The sequence below is a fragment of a genome, unplaced genomic scaffold (assembly GCF_019419815.1).
Source record: "Pyrus x bretschneideri cultivar Hongxiangsu unplaced genomic scaffold, Pyrus_bretschneideri_v1 Contig28, whole genome shotgun sequence".
Taxonomy (NCBI): Eukaryota; Viridiplantae; Streptophyta; class Magnoliopsida; order Rosales; family Rosaceae; genus Pyrus; species Pyrus x bretschneideri.
This window is the reverse complement of record NW_025999590.1, coordinates 3,009,370-3,030,985: the sequence shown is the minus strand read 5'-3', so window position 1 is coordinate 3,030,985 and position 21,616 is coordinate 3,009,370. Positions and strand designations below refer to the sequence as shown.

At 36.8% G+C, this 21,616-nt stretch overlaps 4 protein-coding genes across 7 annotated transcripts; 1 reads left to right on the top strand and 3 right to left on the bottom strand.

The window, feature by feature from the left end:
* Nucleotides 1–3,797: 3,797 nt before the first annotated feature.
* On the top strand, nt 3,798–6,432 carry LOC103955495 (probable E3 ubiquitin-protein ligase ARI5). Its single transcript, XM_048588281.1, is given in 5 exon segments — nt 3,798–4,335; nt 4,337–4,523; nt 5,126–5,794; nt 5,797–5,999; nt 6,001–6,432. Coding segments are annotated over 5 exon segments (1,653 nt in total). The 5' UTR covers nt 3,798–3,912; the 3' UTR covers nt 6,172–6,432.
* Nucleotides 6,433–7,206: 774 nt separating this feature from the next.
* On the bottom strand, nt 7,207–10,478 carry LOC103955460. The gene is made up of 5 exons (XM_009367358.3): nt 10,079–10,478; nt 9,905–9,982; nt 9,694–9,793; nt 9,470–9,603; nt 7,207–9,366 (listed from the first exon to the last, which is right to left on the bottom strand). The coding sequence occupies exons 1-5, from the start codon at nt 10,433–10,435 to the stop codon at nt 9,091–9,093; spliced, it is 945 nt and encodes a 314-aa protein (XP_009365633.2). The 5' UTR covers nt 10,436–10,478; the 3' UTR covers nt 7,207–9,090.
* Nucleotides 10,479–11,355: 877 nt separating this feature from the next.
* LOC103955459 (cytochrome c oxidase assembly factor 5) lies at nt 11,356–15,059 on the bottom strand. Of its 4 annotated transcripts, XR_007259867.1 has the most exons (4): nt 14,910–15,059; nt 13,811–14,047; nt 12,707–12,769; nt 11,356–11,633 (listed from the first exon to the last, which is right to left on the bottom strand). XR_007259867.1 is itself a non-coding variant. In XM_048588268.1 (3 exons), exon 2 carries the CDS (start codon nt 14,030–14,032, stop codon nt 13,817–13,819), a length of 216 nt encoding a protein of 71 aa, XP_048444225.1. In that variant the 5' UTR covers nt 14,033–14,047; nt 14,910–15,059; the 3' UTR covers nt 11,356–11,633; nt 13,811–13,816. The 4 variants fall into 4 exon arrangements, 3 of the variants coding, with proteins under 3 accessions (XP_048444225.1, XP_009365632.1, XP_009365631.1); XM_048588268.1 differs by lacking the exon at nt 12,707–12,769; XM_009367357.3 differs by lacking the exons at nt 11,356–11,633; nt 12,707–12,769 and adding an exon at nt 14,702–14,760 and having other exon boundaries at nt 13,554–14,047.
* An 839-nt stretch (nt 15,060–15,898) lies between these two features.
* Nucleotides 15,899–17,886, bottom strand: LOC103955458 (ribosomal RNA small subunit methyltransferase NEP1-like). The gene is made up of 2 exons (XM_009367355.3): nt 17,601–17,886; nt 15,899–16,960 (listed from the first exon to the last, which is right to left on the bottom strand). The coding sequence occupies exon 2, from the start codon at nt 16,901–16,903 to the stop codon at nt 16,031–16,033; it is 873 nt and encodes a 290-aa protein (XP_009365630.2). The 5' UTR covers nt 16,904–16,960; nt 17,601–17,886; the 3' UTR covers nt 15,899–16,030.
* Nucleotides 17,887–21,616: the final 3,730 nt, after the last annotated feature.

The window sequence follows — 21,616 nt, the reverse complement described above, 5'->3', positions numbered from 1 at the left end:
ACCACTTTAAAAATGTCATCGTACACTCATCTGCAATACAAATAAAACGCAGAAACTGAATTTGGAAATGAGGTTTTTGCGAAGCATTCTTCTCCCTGTAAGGGAAATTTTTTTTTTCTTCCCGTCAAATCACACTATATATACAAGTAATTTTATTAAAGATGAACCGGAAGATTTACATAGCACTATAAGTGATTTTGTTTCAAAACATGGGAATTACTTGTATGTGGCCCTTAATGAATCTTTAAGAGCACCAAAATCACCAATGTGAAACATCACTTCTATGTAAGTCTTGTGTCGAATTATCAAATCTTCCTCTCCTTCCTCCTATCAGAATCCTTGGTCTACAAAATTCATGGCCGCAGACTCCTTATTTGATTGGAGACCGGTGGCAGCCACTGTCCTTATTCTCGTAGCCTTTCTTCATCATCTTCTCATGAATTGCTGCATCTTTGATTTTTGTTTTACTCTTTTGTCGATAAATGCCTCTTTTGGTGAGGTTATTTGTGAGTCTCGCCAAATGAATATTTTTGTTTAATTTTGGTTTGTTATCGGCTCCTCTTAGGTCTACTTTGATGTTTCTAGTAGCTTCATTGATGAAGTTGAGCACTTGGTATGGACACTAGTTGGTTCATTTGTCAATTCCCTTTCAGAGTCATTCCTACTAATTGTCAGAGAGTGTTTTCATTTCCGTTATTGTAGTTTCTATGTGTGGAATTTCTCATGTCAATTGGCCAAGTGTCTGATTTTCATTAGGAATGGTGTTCCCCTGACTTTGAAGTCCCATCTCATTCCCTTGAGTTTGAGCGTGGATGATTTCAATACTTGGATGCGCTTTTGCTTATCTTCAGATATATCTCGCTCTTAAATTCACTAATACGGTGGCAACTAATATGGCCAAATTGGTCTTTTATGTTTTGCTTAAGTCTTTTCGGATTGAGGACCTCTTAGATGAAATCCAAATATCTTCTTTGATATTTGTATTAGTTTTTTAAATTATAATAAGATCTGACTGACGAATCAATGTGGATGGTTCAAAGTTAGGGTTCTCTATCAATTTGGGGATGGGGCAAATCATAGACGCTTGCCAAAGATATTATTTTGAGATAGATCATGGGCTGTACTCGATGGCCGTCGGTTATCACTTTTTTTTGGACAAAGAGAACTTACAAACGAAAGCAGAAAGACAGAGGAAGAAAAACAACAGAAGGTCTCGCCCAAAGCTAAGACAGGGGAGATGAGCAGAGCACGACCTGGTAGCGAGGCTGAGGTCCAATCTGCTAACCTCACCTATCTCAGCCAGTACAAATTAAGGGAGGCAAGGGAGACCATCCTTCGACAAAATATGAACTAGAGAGGATGGGGGCCTAATGACCCAAACGTTAGTGCGCATCCTTCTTTTACATTGCGAAGCAACCCAATCGGCTGCACCATTCGCTTGACGTGGAATCCATTGCCATCTAATTGACTGAAAACAATGAGAAAGATTCCGGATTTTGGTTAACGGAGGAAATATGGTCCAATTCCATGCTTGGGATGATGTTGCTAATGAGTTCCAGAGAATCACATTCAAAGGCCACATCGAAGAAACCGTTATCATTTGCCGAGGCGACCGCCAGGAGGGCGGCCTTAGCCTCAGTTTGGAGAGCCGGGAAAAATCTGATTGATACAATAATCTGATTGATCAAGAAAAATCTGAGCAACCTTGTACCAGCCATTAGTCTTTTAACTCGGGCCTTAACATTTTCAACTTAGTTATACATTAATCGCAAAGCAATAAATAAACTTCAAACACTCTTTCAAGCTCATCAGAAACCGTTAAATTACACAGCTTAATTAAACCGTTGCTTAATACCTTAATTAAATTACTAACCCCTCAAATCGGAAAAAGAAAAAAAATAAAATAAAATAAACCCAATAGTTATCTTCCCAAATTAGCAAAAAATAGTTTTCACACCCCCAACATAAAAAATCTTTCACATTTTCCCATTTGGCCCTTAAATCAAATTAAAATAATAAGTTAAAAACCCTAATGAAAATCATAAAACCAAAGACCTCTGTCAGCACTGAGAGCAGCTTCTCTCAATATATGAGCTCTCTCTCGTTGTAGTCAGAATTAAAAGTAGAGGTGGGCATGATTCGGTTCGATGCGATTTTAAAATTGCACAAAACTTCATCAAAGATAAATTCAAACATGTAGCAAATTCTTCTACAATCTGCGCCAGATGAGAAATCAAAGCTAACATTTTGTAGGGATGCAAGCACGCCAGGCTCCAGCTACTATAATGGCTGATCATTTCATTTTTCATGAACATATAAAATCACATTTCATATGGTCCAGAGGAGTGGTAAATATATATAGTTTTTACTCTCTTTTTTTTTATATATATAATTTCTCCTTAGCATGCAGAGCTAGGTAAGAGAGAGACTGATGAGTGATAATATCTGTCGAATAGTGTTGAGTTCATGATAAAATTATGAACTTTAACAAATAATCAATTAAAACATTATATTTAATTTGAGGTACGGTTTTCAAAAGTCAAAATCGAAACCAAATCGTTTATAACACTGCGGTTCAGTTTCAAAACCGTAAAACCGAATAGTTCGATGCGGTCCAATTTGGTTCGTGTTTTGGTTTCGATTTTCAATTTCAAGTCCCTACCCCTAATTGAAAGAGAAACCGCTTCCAACTGCCTTCCCACAATCACGAGAAATTTTTCCAGGTACTTGGCACATATGCTGAAATGGAGTTCCACCAATAATCTTTTAACACCTTTATATTTTTATTTTTTAAAATCTCAAAAAATGCTAGCTGTTTCAAAAATTACCTCGAAAAGAAAAAAATCAAAAACTCATGGCTACCCTTAATCTTACTAGAGATTTTTCAGTGTGAACATCACACGATGTGGTACACCACATGTTCCTATATAAATGATAAGTTATGTGTGTTAAAATGTTAATAACTTAAAAATTAAAATTTTTCACTACTTAGATAAAAATACGTCTTATATTCCATCACAACTAAAAATTTCTCCAATCTTACGACAGCGATCAACCATCCAGTGCACTCACCTCCATCATTGGCCGGTGATTTAACTGGCGTTATCCAATCCCGATCTATCAGCTGCTGAGGTCGCCATCATCCCTTGTGTTCTTTTTTGGGCGCAGGAGAAGAAATAAAAAGGGAAAAAAGAGAGAAAAAGAAGGATAGAGAAAGAAAGGGAAAGGAGAGGTGAGGGGAATGGCGGGATGGGTCGGGGGGATGGGTGTGACGGTGGACGGAATAATCTCATCTTTTTCCTCTTTTTTTATTTTTTTATTTTTATTTATTTTTTTATTTTTTTTTTAAGAGTAAATTGTAGGGTATTTAATTTTAATTTAATTGAAGTAATAGTCCATCAACTAAAATTACATTATCATGGATCCCTCAATTTTAATTTAACTGAAGAAATTATCTCTCAAATTTAACTCAATTGGAGCAATAGTTCCTTAACCTAAACCCAATTGCAGCAATAGTCCTTCTAACATAACTCATTTTGACAAAATTCTGATGAAGTTGATGAAAAAGACTATAGCTACACGTTTTGATGAGTTGAGGGATCCTAATTGTAATTGTAGTAATGATCATTTCAACATAAATCATTTTGACAAAATTCTAACGAAGTTGACGAAAATGACCATAATTACACATTTTGATGAGTTGGGAGATCAATGGTACTAGATTTTTAGTTGAGGGACAATTGCTCTAATTTAATTAAAGTTGTTAGATCTTTGTTACAATTTATTCTTTTTTTTTTTTTTTAATAATTACTTTCTACAAATAAAGATAAGGATAAAATAGGTATTTCAACAAAATCATTAACCATAGGACAAGTGTCAAACATTTATTAGTGGGGAACTCCATATCAGCAGATGTGCGGGTACCAGGAAAAATTTCTCCACAATCACCCTCTCATTTCCTTCATTTCCTTCTTCCAATTCCCTTTCCCCTGGACGATTCGCATGGACAAGAAACGCAGACTGCATGATCAGAAAAATGGCGGTGATGAAAGTCCTTGTGACGTTGACGACTCTGGCTTTCTTGAAGAACAAGAAGAGGATGGCGACGACGACAACATTGACACAGAAGATCGGTATGAGTTGGTTGACACTTGTCAGTCGAAAACCCTACATTACACTGTTTTGAATGAAGAAGAGATTCGCCAAATTCAAGAGGATGATATCAACAAAGTGTCTGATGTCATTTCCCTACCGAAATACGCCGCATGCTTTCTTCTCCCTCACTTCAATTGGAAGGTTAGTAGGGCTAACGAGGAGTGGTTTTTGGACGAGGATAAAAGTCCGCGAAAAGGTAGGGTTAATGAAAAAAACAGTGGTTCAATTCAATGCCAGAGATATAATTACTTGTGGAATATGTTTTTATGAATATGCATATGAATGCGAAAGTGTTTCGTCTACTTTTTGCGGTCATCCTTTTTGTCGAAATTGCTGGACAGGTTACATTCGCACTTCAATCGATGACGGTCTTGTTGGTATTCACAAGAGTTTGCTAACTCAATACCAAAATAGATGTGGGTGATAAGTTTACAAACTCTATCACACCTCTCACTTTCACTCTCAATAAAATTGGACAAGGAAAGAAATAGAGATATAAAGAAATAGAGAAAGGAGGGAAGCAACAAGCTTTGGTAAAACACTTGCACTTAGATATATGAAAAGAGAGTTTACAAACTCAATAGCTTACAAGCTGAAATTAAATGAATGGGAAATGGGATTCGGATGGGATGATCTAAAGCTTAGCAAGATGGCCTATTTATACAAAACAGAAATTAATAAACAATGCAACAACACATGCAATGAATGGGGTGTTTAACATCTTTACACCCTTTAAAACACATGCAAGAACTTTGGACAGTCTAGCACTCATATGCAGCTATCTTTCCAGCTTGCAATCAACACTCTTTCAGCTAATACATCACATGGCAGCACACTGCTGTCTTGTAATCAGCTTTCGGCTAACAGATGGAGGGAGCAATGATCTTTGTAGTTGCTGGAAACAACCTGAAAAGAAACTAACAGCTTGCTTTAACCATTAACAACCTGTTTTGATTTGATTTTCCAACAGGTCTTGCGTGTTTGATGCTGAAATGTCCTGAACCGCCTTGTGGCGCAGCTGTTGGTCCGGATTTAATCGGCGTATTGACAACCCGGGAAGATTATGAGAGGTATAAACACTTCCTTTTAAGATCCTACTTTGAGGGTCATAGGAAGATCAAGTGGTGTCCTGCTCCTGATTGCTGTTATGCTGTTGAGTACAACGGCAATGCTGATGATGATGATACCGGGATGAATGGTAGTTATGACGTTACATGTCTTTGCTCAAACAGTTTATGCTGGAATTGTTGTGAGGAGATTCATCGTCCTGTAAACTGCAGGACGGTGGGAAAGTGGATTTTGAAGAACAAAGACGATTCACATAATGTGCAGTGGATACTAGTGAATACCAAGCCTTGCCCCAAGTGCAAAAGACCGATTGAGAAGAACCAAGGGTGTAATACTATGACCTGCAGACCACCTTGCTATTTTAGATTTTGCTGGTATTGCCTCGAGCCAAATGTAATGTATGGGTGTTGCAATCGATATGTTTACCATCCTGTTGTTGACAGTGAAGCTGAGAGTGATAAAAAGAAGGCAAAGATATACTTGGGGAGATACATTCATTATTACGAACGATGGGCAAACAATCGGTATTCGAAGCGAAAAGCTATTGAGGATTTACATAAGGTGCAGAGTACGCGCAATGTAAACTGGAGTGTCAGCTCAGGTTCATTGTAGAGGCATGGCAACAGATCATTGAAAGTAGGCAGGTGTTGCAATGGACTTACGCGTACGGCTACTTAATTCCGGAGGATGAGCGTTTCAAGGTGCAGTTCTTCGAACACTTGCAAGGCTATGCGGAGTTTAGCCTGGAGAGGCTTCACAAATGTGCAGAGAGAGAGAGAGAGAGAGGTGAAAAAGTTAATCTATGCTGAGGGCCCTCCAGAAAGTTTCCAGGAATTCCGTTTAAAGCTCATAGGACTGACGAAGGTGACCGGGAACTATTTTGAGAAGCTGGTTAGAGCGTTGGAGAATGGCCTTCCAGAGGTGGACAATGCCTCTGGGATTAATTGACAAGCATTGACCTTGAGACCAGTGTAACAATTTGGATGGATTTCCCTTCCTTCCGGCGGGTTCTGCGTTTGAGCTATGCGAATGATGTGTTCACGCTGCTTATAATCTCAGAAGAGGAAAGTAATTGTAGTTGTAGGAGGTAGTACAAAGCTTTTGTTGGCTAATCCTTTTACATGAGACTTTTATATCCAAGTATTCAAAATAAATAAGCAATCATCATATGTGGTCCGATTGCAATATATGCATATCGTGATGCGTTCACTCTTTTTAATAATATGCTTTTGTAAATCAATGTTTGTTCTAATTCATGTTTTGAGTACCTGTGGATCTAGAGGATTAATAGTCCACGGCCTGTTCTGCTGATTCTTTGTTTGGCTTGTTGCCTCTTATTTGGACTCGGAGGTTTATAGGGGTTGGTTTACCAACAGATTATTATTTATTTCAAGAAATTTGATGAAACCAAATTTTTGGTTGTCAAGCCTAACTATTGAGGTGCATAACCAGCTACTAACTAGCTCATAATCTGGTAGTTGGAAGGGTCCTATCCTTCATCGTTGAGAATTTGGTTTGATTGCATTGCATGCAATATGCAAACAAACCAAATTCTCGTAAGATTGGAAGGACACTAACAATAATAATATTTGATTACAAGTAATTGAATTGTTTATTTGTAGGGAATATAAGTATACACACAGAAGCCAGAGAAAAAGAAGGGCTAGTTTATACTTTCAGTTGAATATCGGAGTGTGCAACGAATAAGACTACAAAATAATAAAAATATTATTAAACAAACTGAGAATGCCGAAACGGCTACAAAATCTCAATAGGCTACATCATAACTAACATGTTATTCATGCTAAACTATAAGCTATATTTATAGAGAGCAAAACCTAGAAACCCTAATTCGGATGGGCTAAACCCATGTACTAACTAACAAGCAAACTCAAATAATCATAAAATACTAATATTTTCCAACACTCCTCGTCAAACTCATGGCGGTATACGACATGGGTTTGCAAACAAGCAAATGTGGACTAGCTCCGTTAGGCGGACTGGCATGTATACAAACTTAACTTAACTTGACTCGACTGGCGAGCTTGACTTGACTAGTGAACTTGTGACTTGACTGACGAACGTGTAAACTAGTGAACTGGCGAATTGATTCTGACTGACTAGTGTTAAGAGTATGAAAAGAACCCATCACTAAATGAATGAGATTTTCATATCTCAATTGTACCAACAAACGAACAACGCCAAAAAATTCTAGCAACTATCACTCTAGAGGTTAACACTCCAAACACTCGAGAGTTCATTACGAACGGCAACGGCAGATACCCCCAACTTCAAAACAAAGCCAACAACTTGTGTGGGCCTAAATCAAACTTAACCATTTTTAATTCTTTGCCCGTGTGGGCCTAAAAACAAACAACCAAAAAGATTTTCTTTTCTTTTCGTCGGTTTTCTTTTCTTTTTCCCTTCAACCTTCCTTTCTGGGCAGTGGTTTTCTCCAGAACAAACAATACAATTGCGAGTGCAGTGGATTCAACGGAGGTGTGCATACAATGGGTACAGTGGTGCAACGATGGCGTATGTGGAATGGCTCACATACGGATGAAGGGGGCAGGCCCGGTACGAAGGCTGATGGCTGGTGGTGGGTTCAGCACGGCAGCGGAAACTGGTCGGGATTACAGGCAACAGCGTATACAGGAACAATAGCAGATGATGGATCGACTCGATCCAGCGTCGGCACAGGTCCAAACTTCAACTCCAGAAACGTCCTCTTTTTTTTTTTTTTTTCTTTTTTTTCGACTATGGATGACAACCAAAAAACAAACCAGAAAACAAAATATTCCACGAATAACAAAATATTCCACGAATCGAAACTGGAAAAAGACAAACACTGATAACGAACAGAAGCAGATTAAATCCCGAATAATCAAATCTGCTCTGACATCAAGTTAAATATTAGACTGAACAAGATTACAAAATAATAAGAATATTATTAAACAGATTGAGAATGCTGAAACGGCTACAAAATCTCAAAAGACTACATCGTAACTAACATGTTATTTATGCTAAACTATAAGCTATATATAGAGCAAAACCTAGAAACCCTAATTCTGATGGATTAGACCGATATATTAACTAACAAGCAAACTCAAATAATCATAAAATACTAATATTTTCCAACACTTTCATCATGGTTGAATTACAATATCTATAGTATCGAAGGGCTAGCTTTTAATTAACCAAATCATCTTCCCTTGCTGTGTGAAGTATAATTCTTTTTTCGCTTACAGAAATATAATATTTCGATGAGTATTGCTACGTATCGGTATATATTGCTCAGTATATACAACAAAAAGGAATGGGGTTATAAATTAATAAACCAATCCAGTAGTTTGTGGGCACCGTCACCAGTTAGTTGTATGATCTATCTTCCATGTACACCAGTAGCCAGGGGCGGAGCCACGAGGGAAATAGATCCCGGGTTTACCTTGACATTTTATTCACACAAAAAAACCTAGAGTTATCTTTTGATTTCAAAAAAAACTAGAATCTTTCCTTGTTTCTTTCAATGGATTCCATTTGTCACTCGTGGGTATTTCACTGTGAGTTTTGAGGGGCTCATGTGATCCAAAGAGAAAGGGGAAATAGACGAGAGAGCTAGTTCTTATTTTTATTTTTGTTTTTAAGTTTTTATTCCTTGAAGTCTTTTAATATTATCACTTTTGCTTTTTCTATTTTTTCTTATTTTTCTATTCCCCTCTCTTTATTTTGAATCTGAGTCGGGGTACTGGGCATGAGGGTTCAGGTGAGGAAGAGGATGACAAGAATGGCATCATACCAAATTCAAATGATAGTGGTCGGTAGTTAGGACATGGCAAATTTTTATTTTTTTTAGATCAGAAGAGCATTTTAGGATGAGACTTTTGGTCCCTCTTGAGCTAAAATTCTGACTCCGTCACAGCCGGAAGTTGGGGGTTTCGTAGTGGTAGAGAGTCTGGAGAGAAGGAAGATACCAGCAGAGGAAAGAAGCACAGATCCAGCAAAGCAAGCAAGATCGAGCGGCGTCACGAGAGGTATGCTTTTGAACTTGTCCAGAAGTCCCACGTGCAGTATCATCACCACCGCATGCCCTATTTTCGATTTCGCTTGCGAAACTGATTCCATGTTAACCCATGCTGGAGGTGCCTGAAATGTTTATAATAATTACATGAATTAGAAATGATATCTATGTTGGTACAAATATTAGAAGATATTTACGTTATGTATGTAGAAAGTTACTGAAAGCTACCTTCATGTAGAAGAGACCAAACAAATTTGAGTCGGAAAACTGCTGTCCCTTTTCTTTCGCGGCCTTTGACCCCACGAACATGGCATACAACCCAACTGCAAAAATAAGCATGGCGGTTCCTACCAAGAACATATCTGTAAATCACAAGTATTAATCATTAGTAAATTATAATTAGGCATAATTAGGATGAATATCACATATGTGGATGTGGGTACTTTACTTACCAATGGCTTCAATAAGAAGATGCACCATATGGCCTTGATCCGTCTTGTGCGACAAGGCATGGAAATACTGGAAATATGACTCTAGAACAATCAAGCAACCCTGCATTCATATAAACGTTGAATGTAAGGACGTGTCGATTAATGCTAAACTAGTTTCAAGGCTCGATTTCCTCCAATGTAATCAATTAAAAAGGGAAAATGGAAATTTCACCTCTACAAAGCATAGTACTGAACCGAGTAAAGATCCCGCAACTGCAAGTAACGTAAAGAATCGGCAATCTATTATCCCCTGCACAAATAAAGTATATATAAGTAACTCTAAATTACCAAATAAAAATAAATAAATTTTGACAACTGAGAACAAGAATGTAACGGACATATGTACCCTTTCAATGAACATCTGGACTTGCTGTCTCAAAGACTTTGGTTTGAGAGCCGTTCTCAGTAGAATAGGCAAAGCACGGGTGGCCTTTCCGACCAGGGAAGCCAAATCTACGAGTAGTCCACCCTTATTCTCAACTTGTGGCTCCGCCAATGTGGTTTTCGACACCTTCACAGCCACCGTATGTTTTTTCTTCCTATGATGACTATCATTATCAGTCCTAGCAAGTTTCTTCCCTCCGTTTAATCTTCCGGCCATGCTCGAACACTTCAGTGCTGTTGATGACGGAGAAGATGGAGAAGAAGAGGAGGAATGAAAAGTCATGGGCTTCAACGTGCGCAATAATCTAGCGGCTGCCATTGCTCCTTTGACAACACAAATGAAACTTACTGGTTGGTTTCGGTGGGTATATATATAAGTTTGTAGCTAGTGTGGTTCGTCGTTTGGAGATAAACAGAAGATTCGTGGCATCTTAGCTGGTATTTGTCTTTGCATGGAATAAGCATTCTCTTTTTCCTTTTGCTTGGAGAGGTTGGTTTTGAACTTTGAATTCTTGCCAACAATTTGGACGTAGCAAAACCAAACCAGACCCTCTAATGTAATGAGTCGCTGTCGGCACGTGCTCTGCATGTTGGCACCATCCGATTCGAGACCGGACACGTGTGGACGTGTGTTTCGTGGGATAATTTTCTCTCTGGGAATTTACGAACGAGGATATTTTCTCCATCGACGGCTTGTGGAACTTGGAATATGGAATTGGAAGGCACAATGCAAGTCAGACGGAACGGTATTTTTTCCATATTTCAATTGCTTGTGTTGCGGGTTTCGACTTGCGCTTTTGGGCTTTCGGCTTTTGGGGGATGGAAGCATGCGTACAAAACGACGAAGCAAAAGCAACGGAAAGAAACAGGTTACGTAGAACGTTTCAGCGCCACATGAAACAGACCAGAGATTTTTAATTGTAACGGAACACAAGGGGTACACCATGTGTTTTAATAGGAATGATGAAAAATTTTATTTTTTAAGTTATTAACTTTTTAGCATACATATCCCACTATTTGTTTAGTGACACGTGATATATCATCTTGTGTACTGATCACACTGAAAAATCTCTCGAAACAGACAACCAGGAAGTTGCCCTTCTGCCTTTAGAAACAATCTCAAGGCCAAATTTTTTTCATGGTTCCATGCGGCGACAGTGCACTTTTAATGTGATTCTCGTGGTAAAATAATTGTTAGTTAAACTCTTGTGGTGAGCCGAAACTTCTGTTAGTCCTCGGTTAAACAAAAGCACAAGCAAGGTTGAAATTGTCCTTCAGGAAAGATTGATCGATGAAGCCAAAACATCTACGAGTTTGGGGTGACGTAGGATTCCATTGAGATTGGGAATTTGACAGAAATCGAGAGGCTTGAGGCTTGCGGCTCAAAGTGAACGAAATCGAATTGTGAATCTAAACATTTGACTAAAAAATAGGTTACAAACCCTGATGTTGCTAGATGATGTATATGCCTCCAGAGTTGGTCGTTGATGGTGAAACCATTCACTCAAAAATTGAAGCTGCACATGTGAAGGGCGAACTAATATTAGATGAGTTGGGCTTCAAAAATTTAGATCGAAAGGATAATTTTAAAAGAACCTTAACGAAAAACTTTCGGTACTGTTTACTTTAACGAAAAATTATATTTTTACACTAAAAAATTCATCCTAATACTATTCACTTTACCTTTTATTTTGTCCTTATCGTTAAACCTTAAAGTTTTCAAATCATTTTTATTAGTTTTTCTTAATTTTAACCCGCATGTGAGGCGCACATGCTAGCGGGGCACGCCACATGAATTTAATTAAAAAAATTTAAACCACAAGGTTCACATTGAAAGTGCAATTTCACCTCAAAGACCAACAACAACAACAAAGTTTTTCCCACTAGGTAGGTTCGACTATATGAATCTTAGAACACTATTTCACTCGGTTCTGTACCACGTCTTCTGTTAGATCTAAGTACTCTAAGTATTTTCTTAAAGTCTCTTTCAAATTCTTCCTAGATCTTCCTCTACCCCTTCGGCCCTGAAACTTTGTCCCGTAATCGCATCTAATAACCGAAGCGTCAATAGGCCTTCGTTTCACATGTCCAAACCACCGTATCTAATTTTCTCTTATCTTTCCTCCAATTTCACCTCAAAGACCACACAAAAAAAATTTGGCACATTCTAAAAATTACGGACTACAAATCTTTTATTACTCTACGAGTTATTTTCTCCTCCAAGTATATGATATTTTAACGACAAACAAATATCCCCTTACATTTCATACGAAACTAAAGAAATAAAAAATGGAATTAGCGAACACTGTTACCCGGAGCTTAAGGCCTGAACAGATGTAAAAGCCGTGAATACGACTTTCACCTATAAATGCATTCCACGACATGCTGCCCGTTCCATGCGGAACATAAGAAAATCACAACAGATGCATTTGCAATTGTGGAAAGTTGGAAACACGAAAAGGAACCAGAAAGAAGGCGGAAAGGGGAACAGCACAGACAAGTAAGCAAACCATGCACAGCCCGAAAGAAGCATGGCAGTTGCCTATCACAAATCATCACAAGCACAAAACAAGGACCATCGATATCTTACAATGGTCCCCTCTGCTGTGACACCACCACTCGTCAATGTATTCGCTATTCCGAACCCACAAGCCTGGAACAAGTTATAATGCTCATAATAACTCAAAGATGATTGCCAAGACTTACATCATTCAGACACAAACTAAACGATAACACACTATTCGCCTGCTGTAAGAACATAAGCAGGAAATTAAATAACGAGGAAAACCAGTTACCAAAGTTCAGGTTCAAAATTACTCAAATCCAATCACAGGCGAATAGTGTGCTATCGTTTAGTTTGAGTCCGAATGATGTAAGTATTGCCCATAATCTCTGATAGTGCCGAGACTTAAAACAAAGAAACTAAAAAATATGGAAAAACAAAATGGAAAACTTCAATTATAATGGCACAGTGACTATCTCACTACTACATATATAAATGTGGCTCAAAAAGTGCTTGAAACATCATCATAGTAAATGCCTCAGTACATGATCTTGATTCATCATCACTGCCACATTCTATTTCATAACATGCTACCAAAAAATTAAAAATTCAACCTGTAAAGGAATTGATAAATCTTAATGAAAAACTCAATCAAAACCTCCGCACGGTACCAAAACTATAGGACTTAACTACAATAACTCGTGGACAGGCATCAAACATGGGAAAGATTATGATATAATGGCTTTACCAGTTAAATATGCTAGGCCAAGGTTTGCATAATTCTTTTTCTCTATCAAGGATATAAGTGAATCAGTGATGAAAAACATTGGAAAATGATACATGAATAGAAATTTTGGATATCGAAATATAAGATCATAGTATAATAAACAGCTACAAATTGGAAGATGGCGTGCCAATAGTGTTGGAATGAAAGTGCAAGTAGAACACAAAACATACATTTGATCAAACTATGGGTATCACTTAGTACAATGGTAAGCCATTATTAACAATTTGTCTTCAGATTTGGCTAAATTTTGCAGGTTACTGCAATGAGACTATTAATATGTAGGAACAGAATCAATCATAATACAAGAAATAAAGTCTATTGAACCAAAACTTTATTTCATAATTTAGTAAACATAAGCCTCAACTGAACTACAAAACTTTGTTTCACAATTTGGTAAACGTTACCATTGCTCAATAGCCTTTATTCCCCCGGATCCTGGCCCTCATGTCAACCTGCCCTCTTTTGCAATTGAAGTACGTTTCCCTCAGACCAATGCATTCGCTTGATATTGATGGACTCTTTTCCCCAGCACACTCCCTAAATGACCGCTTCTCAACCTTAACGCAGTCACACTCACTAAGACATTTGACCAATTCCGTTGCTAGGCCCTTGCAAGACTTTGCCATTCGCCCTAGCCTCCCCTGAAAATTTCGAGTATTTAAAAGTTGAGAGTCTTGAGACGAGAAAATAAGAGAAGGTAAATGCACTGCATGAAGTTTCAAATAACCAATACATCACAATTAAATACAGATGCTAAATCTTGCCAGTGCAGACAATTTGAAAACCTAGTAACTTGTTACTAGTTACGCCTACCAAAATAAATATATAGATATGTTTCCTAGATTGCTCCGCTCCAACAATACTAGCCCCAAATTCTAGCAGAAATTCACCCATCCAACATCTAAAGGCCACATTTCTTTACTCGAATTGTAACTTAGCAGCTCTCAAGACAGTAGGCACCATACCATCCTACCCTGGTAAATATTTCTAGTTCCGCCCTTGACCGCAGACCGCAGTTGGACAGCCTCCATTTACACTCCAAATGAAAATGTTAACGAACGCGGTAAGCCCGAAAATGAACTCGGTCATTCAACTCAACTAACTGATAGACCAATTGATGGTAAATTCATTGAGTTTAGGGATGCAAAATATCAGAAACCTATCCACTTAATCACTGAGATTTTTGTAACGCAAAAAGGAAGCAACTTTCTACACAAATTGTACCAAACCCATCTAACCCAAATCCAAAAAAAAAAATCAAACCCATAAAAAAATCTATCGTCTTTCCAGCTAACCTCTTTCGGATGTCAGCTCAGAAGCTTCAAGAATCAAGTTCTAATCACTTCCCCTATACCTGATTAAATTAAAAAAGCTATATAATATTTCTGTAATTTCAAAGTTACTTTGGTTTATGTAGATTAAAATCTCTAGGAAAACTACCCAGAAGTTGTACGCTTTGAAATTTATCCCTAAAGGTATAGAAATTGGGAAAGGTCGGCTTACCTCCAAGAACGCAAAAATCTGGATCAACGACGAGTTCTGATTTCTCCGCACAGTGCCGAAATCTCGAGAAGGAAGAAGACACACGGAGAAATACGAGCAAGCAAGACAACGGCGGTAATTTTCCGCAACCGAAGTTTGTATGGGAGTAAATAGCCAATGCGGCCTTTATTTTCAATTTTTTTTTCTTGGGTTTCTTTTGGGGCCTTGGGCCCAAAAGAAACAAAATAACCAACGCAGCATTTTCACAACTCTTTTCTCTTTTTATACTCTAATTATTACTCTATTTTTTACCAAAACAATAACTATTACTTTATAGTTAAAATGGGGTTTGAGATAAGCGTACTTATTATGAATTTTGACAATGAAAATTGATAGAAATGATTTTTGATCTTATACACAATATATCATTTTAGTCATTTTGTGAAAAATTTGTCAGTACTCTTGTTAAGTGAAGGAGTTAGTTTTACAAAAATACTCTTAAAGAGGTCGTCATGTGGTTGTTCACATGACAATTTAACGAAGATATTGATAAATTTTCGCGGAATGACCAAAATGATTTACGATGGACAAAATCAAGGACCACTTATATTGATTTTTTTGACATAAAACAAAATAAGGAGGTATGTCTATCAGAGACCAATTAGTTAAAAAAAAACCCTCTAATTGGATAAAATGAATCAAAATAAAATTAAGAGATAAAAATAAACAAAAAAAATTCGAATTTGGGACTTCGAAAGTTGAATACATGAGTGAAATTGATTACAAGTTCCTTATAGGATGACATATATTCCTAATTTGAGTGATTAGAGTTCGAATTTGAGTACAAGAAAGCAAATATAACATCTTGGTTAACTAGTTTTTTATTTATACATGTTTCTAAATTTCTTCAGAAATTCCTTTATCATCAAAATTTTAACTCAAAGTTTGTGAGTACTTTTTTCGATCACAAGATTAACTTCTTTTTTGAGTGCCAGATTTTCATCCTCGTATGAATTTCAAAAGCAATTTAAAGGGATCATCCAAATTAACAGAGTAATTATACCGCAGAAAATAAAGAAAAAATTAACAAAAACAAAATATAAAGAGAACATAGAAAAACCATGCTACTGACTGCAACAAATTCACAAGATGTTCCATTTTCTCTCCAATGCAATGCAGATACGACTGAGACACGAAGCAGCACTCAAATGATCTCCAGAAACCGACACCAAATCATCAAGATACTCGCTATCAATCGCCCCACGAGCCATTGCACCAACCACAAACACCAAATTTTCAACATCTGCACCCCCCAAATCACTGACATAATCCCTCAACTCGACCGCCTTGCTTGCGCTGCAAGAAAGCCCTACCTTGAAGGAGTTCACAGGCAAGTGCCGAGTCACAGGATTCTTCACCAGACGAAACAATGTCATGCCGCCTCTGACACTTTTGCCCCTAGGCGCAACCCTAAGATCTTGCAACACCTTTGACATCAGGTCACAGAACTTGTCCATTGATGCTGGTATGGCAGTTCGCGGACTAACCTCAATCAGCACGCCGCAATCCGTTTTGATGTAAACGGCTTCTAGTCTGCCGGACATGCAGAGTCTCGATGTCATGATCTGGTGGAGAGCGTCGTGGACAATGTCAGGGCGGTGTACGTAAGGATCAAGTTTCTTTTTCCTCATGAAATCCGAGTGGTGGTCGGGGTTCAAAACCCGAATTATGTTTCCGACATGAGCTAGTGTTAGAGAGGCCTTGTCGAGAACGAATATAACTTTTTGTTTCATGTTATTCGCATTGGAATTGTTAGGGGCTGCTGGAATCCAATCGGGAAGTTCCCTTTTTGTTTTCGTTTCCTTGGTATTTTCTGTCAGTCCAACTGCTTCTTTGATGTCTGTTCCAGCAATAGCATCTGTCAACTTAGAACTAAGCCTTTTTCTTGGCGACATCTTTCTCTTTGTTTTGAAAAGAAAGGTTGTTCGCAACATTTCTCTCTTCGCCAATCTCATTTTTCAAATACGGACACTTCAGATATCTGAATCAATCTGATATATTCGACAGAAATGCTGTGGAAAAAATATCAAATACTTGTTAAATATATGTCACCCTTTTTCTGAAAATTATTTATAAGATGTAGACATTTCGGCTAAAAAACTTCAACCGATACAAAAATTAAGATAAAAACCAAATTATATATATAATCATGATCATCTGCTAACTCTTACCAATGAAGAATTGCGGAAGAATCAACGACAACAATAGCAACAGGGACCAAAAAAAAAAAACCCTAATCTCCCTTCCTTTACCAACTTGTCTTATAATATGAACGAACAATATAAACCACATTGCCAATGGGTTTAGGGTTTAGGATTTAGGCAAAAAAATAAAAAAAAAATAAAAAACTACACCCTAACTAAAAAAATACCCAATCAAAATCTATGGCGCTAACCAAATTATACAGTATAGAACACATTACAATACATATTTCAGGTTTCTTTGGTTCTCGGCAAAGAAACGGCGTGAACATGTGAAACCACAGAAAACTAAATTAGAGAAACATGCAATCAATATTTTAGCAATCAAATCGTATTCATCATCACAGAAAAAACCCTCATTCATTTATCCATGTACATTTATACGCATATACATAACAAGTTAAAGTAATGATTTCACTCACAAATTCTGGGATATGGATCTTGAAATTACCTGAGAACCAATTCTCTCTGCAGGCCGTGCCGAGCCGATCTGAACCAATTCTCTCAGTCAGCTGCCCTAGGGTTTTTTTCGATCAGGTGGGAAACATATCGATGACTCTTGTCTAATTATATTCTCTCTAAAGTTTTTTCGGGTGTGCGGCCGATAGGGAGGAGGAGGAGTATTAGTTATAGATTTTCAAGTAGTACGCGGTGGTCGGAAAAACCGGAATGTGAAGTAGGAAGCCCACGACAGACTTACTGCAGCTCCATTGTTGGGATTTAGGGTTTAAGCAGGGCTTCCTGCTTTTTGTTTTGTTATGTTTTAATCGGCTTGAACCCTCCATATGTCTCGGGGTCGAACAGGTGAGCTGGGCTTTAGCTCAGATATATTAGGTAGCCCAGGTAGCCCAATATTATTGGACTGCATGAACAAATTGTACCAGCTTAGCCCAACAATAATCACACTAACACAGTAGACGAGTTTAAATTTTCTGCACTCATTTTACGTGTCACTTTTCTGTGACCTCTATCATTAGTTGACACGTGTTCATAAATTTAACTCTTATTAACTCTGTTATCATAAACTTAAACATATTAATTCAATGATTAAGGCCACAAAAGTGTCATACACAAAATATGTGCAGATGATTTGAACTCCACCTGTGACCTAATTACATGAATCCACAAGAAGAACGTTCGTAAGATAAGGGTATGATTGTGGTGAGTATTTCATGTCAATTATGTACATTCATTTTAAAAGTCAAACTACATGGCAATATATAATTGGCTTAGAATACCTTCATATAGGCCACATTGGTGTAAGGAAAACCTTCGAGTCACATGTAAACCCTTTCTGCGCTCTCCATTTCACCGATAGCTTTGGTGACATCGTGTACGCATTTTGAAGATAAAGCTTCGCAACAATATCTTCCGTTACTCCTTTTAAGCTTTGAAAGATCCTCAACGTTAAGATTCACCAAGTCATGCTTCCCTTCAAGTGACAAAGGCAATATACTTGTGTTTTTTCTCCTTAGTAAAACAAGTTCGAATTCGCCATCCCAAATCTTTGGTTCTTGTAAGAAGTGTGACTTGAATGTTATTGTAATAGTTACAGTATACATGGTTAGGGTTTCGTAAGGAAATATCAAGGGCAAGATCGTAGCGGAGGGTGTCGTTGGTGAAGTTGAACTCGGTGAGCGAGGTTTCAGTTACCTTAGGCCATCTCCAACTTAAGGGGCTATGTTTAGGCCCCGTCCAAATTATAGTCCTACAAGAAATTATTTTTTAATAAATAGTGTCATGCCATATCTATATACAATCTCTAACCAAAGGGGGCTATTTTTAGCCCCCTCAATAATTTATTATTTTAAGTTTTTTCTTTAATTTTATCAGTTAATTGAATTAAACTACCATATTAAAATAAGGTTTCTGAACATATTTTGAGGACCACTAGTCGCTAAATGTTGTTTTAAGTTTCATGTTATTAAATATTTTAATTTTACTTGCATGTTAACAACGTAGACATTAAAATGAGGTAAGATAGTGTGGAAGGGTGAAAAAAGATGTGAGAAATTGTGTAGAAATGGCCTAGGTATTTATATAATTTTTTTATTTATTTTTTAAAATTTTGTCTTAAAAAAATAAAAATAAAAAAGGTTACATGATGTCAACTAGCAACACAGTTGGGCCCAACTTTCATGGTTGGCTGCAGGCTAGTTATGTTTGCTTAACCATTTGGCCATTTGGCTATATTTTGGCTTGATAGGTCTCAAATTTTTTTGGCCCAACCCTTCATTGGAGATGGGTTTTGTGTCAAAACGAACTATGTTTTGACCTATAGCCCTTTGGCCGGCTCGGTTGGAGATGACCTTAGAGTTCAAGAAATGTGGGGTATGGAAAAGATGATTGTGGCAACAATGGAAAACCAAAAAAAAAAAAACAAACAAACAAACAGAGATATACCGCCAATAAGAATAGTTGTTGAATCAATTGAAAATTAGAGTACCAAATAAACAAACTATGAAAATATGAATATTATTAACTGGAAAACAAATAAAAAATATTGCTAAGATGCTACAAATTAAAGACTAAATTGTGACCGACTTATTTTTCATACTAACTTACAACCTATATTTATAGTGACAAAAACCTAAAAACCCTAATACGTAAATACCAAAAATAACCTAATACAAAGTCAATTCAAATTTTATAATAATTTCCTAAATAAACTAATAAATTCCAACATAATCATGTATCTTAATCCAATGGCTAAATATTCTTGATTGAATAACATGCAAATCATTAATCAATTAACTAATAAGGGTTTAATTTTATAACTTATGTTATATATCTCCAAATACATGATAGTCGTAATCATCATATCGCCGCGCGTATGAATGAATCGCCATAATTATGGTATACGACCCTAGAGTGTAGTACAGTTACATTTTACTTGTCCAAAGTCCAAAAGTAAAATGAAAATCCATCACTAGTTAGGCAAAGCTCAAGAAATGATGGTCACATTTCCCCCAACCGGCCAAACTAGGCCAAGTCAATAAAAGGGTCGCTGTACAGTTCTAAAGGAGACAACACTACAAAATCTATGAGGCTAAATATTTTGGACGGAGATCACGTGACATGAGCGTGCAATTTGACCGGCAGTGATTAACCGTATCCAGGCATCGCGTGGTCGGAAGTAAAAAAAGAGCAACAGCTTTGACTTTCAACTGCGTCCGAGGTTTGTGCTTGACGAGTAGAATTGTTAGACCCACGCGCTATAGTCATAAATGACGATCAAGAAGCGTGCGCGTAAAAAGTAAAAACACCCGCCACTTAGAGGCCCTAGAGAATCAGAGATGTTCGGATAGGAATTGGATCCCATCTGAATCCATTTTGTGGGAATTATAAGAATCTTCACATATTAATTATTTATTGTATATCGTGCTGTAAAAAATTATTTAATTTTTGTATTTAAAATTAAACATAAATAATATATAACGAAAACTGATTATACAATGTACGATGAAGGTTCGCAAAAAGAATCATTTTCCGTTCGGACAGGATGCATGAGAAAAACGACAACTCAACTTTAGCGTTGAGTCATCGACGGTCCTAGTCCATGCACGTTTTTTTCTATTTGCCATTACTCCATGAGAAGTTTTCTTTCCTTTTAGTTAAATTTCAGTAAACAAGGCTATTTGCTACTTTAACGGGAAATTCACAAAATTTAATTAGGAGAAGAGAAAAATTTGCAGGCGAGTTAAACATAAATTAGTAGTACTTCACTGTTTTTCTCTGCCTAGATTGTGGATTGATCGATATGATGGCACGGAAAGGTGACTATTGAAGTGTTTATTTAAATAGAGTGTTAAATAAAAGATTAAAGGTTAAATAATAAAATATTAAAGGTTGAGTTGTTAAATAATAAAATATTGTAATTTTTGTTAAAGTGTCATTGGAGATGGTAAGTTAAATTGACTAGGTAATCAAATTGATTTTTTTACACTATTCACTAGTGAAAATAACAGAACTTAACACTGTTCTTGGAGATGTTCATAAAGTTTAGTAACGGTTTGGTAACAAGTACGATGATTTGGACCAAAACACAATTCAACGTGGCAGAAAAATATGCACGATCCACAATTAGATGAATGGGTAGCATCGAGACTGATTACAAACATTTTTATAAAAAAATTAGAGAATTTTAATAAAAAGTTTATGGTATTATTCATTTTAAAGAAAAAAAAATTTATATTTTTATACTAAAAAATCAATCATGATACTATTCACTTTATCCTTTATTTTGTTATTTTCGTTAAAACTCAAAGTTTTCAAGTCATTTTCATTAGTTTTCGTAAAAAATTACCATGAGAGATACTAAAAAGTTAATAAGAAAGCACCTAATATGACCGATAGACGATTTATTACTTACTTAGTGTTCCTCTAGTTTTACTTTTGATTAAACATTTGTAACTTGATTTGTTTTCTAGAGAAAATACTCATAATTTTCTTTTCGAAGTACACATT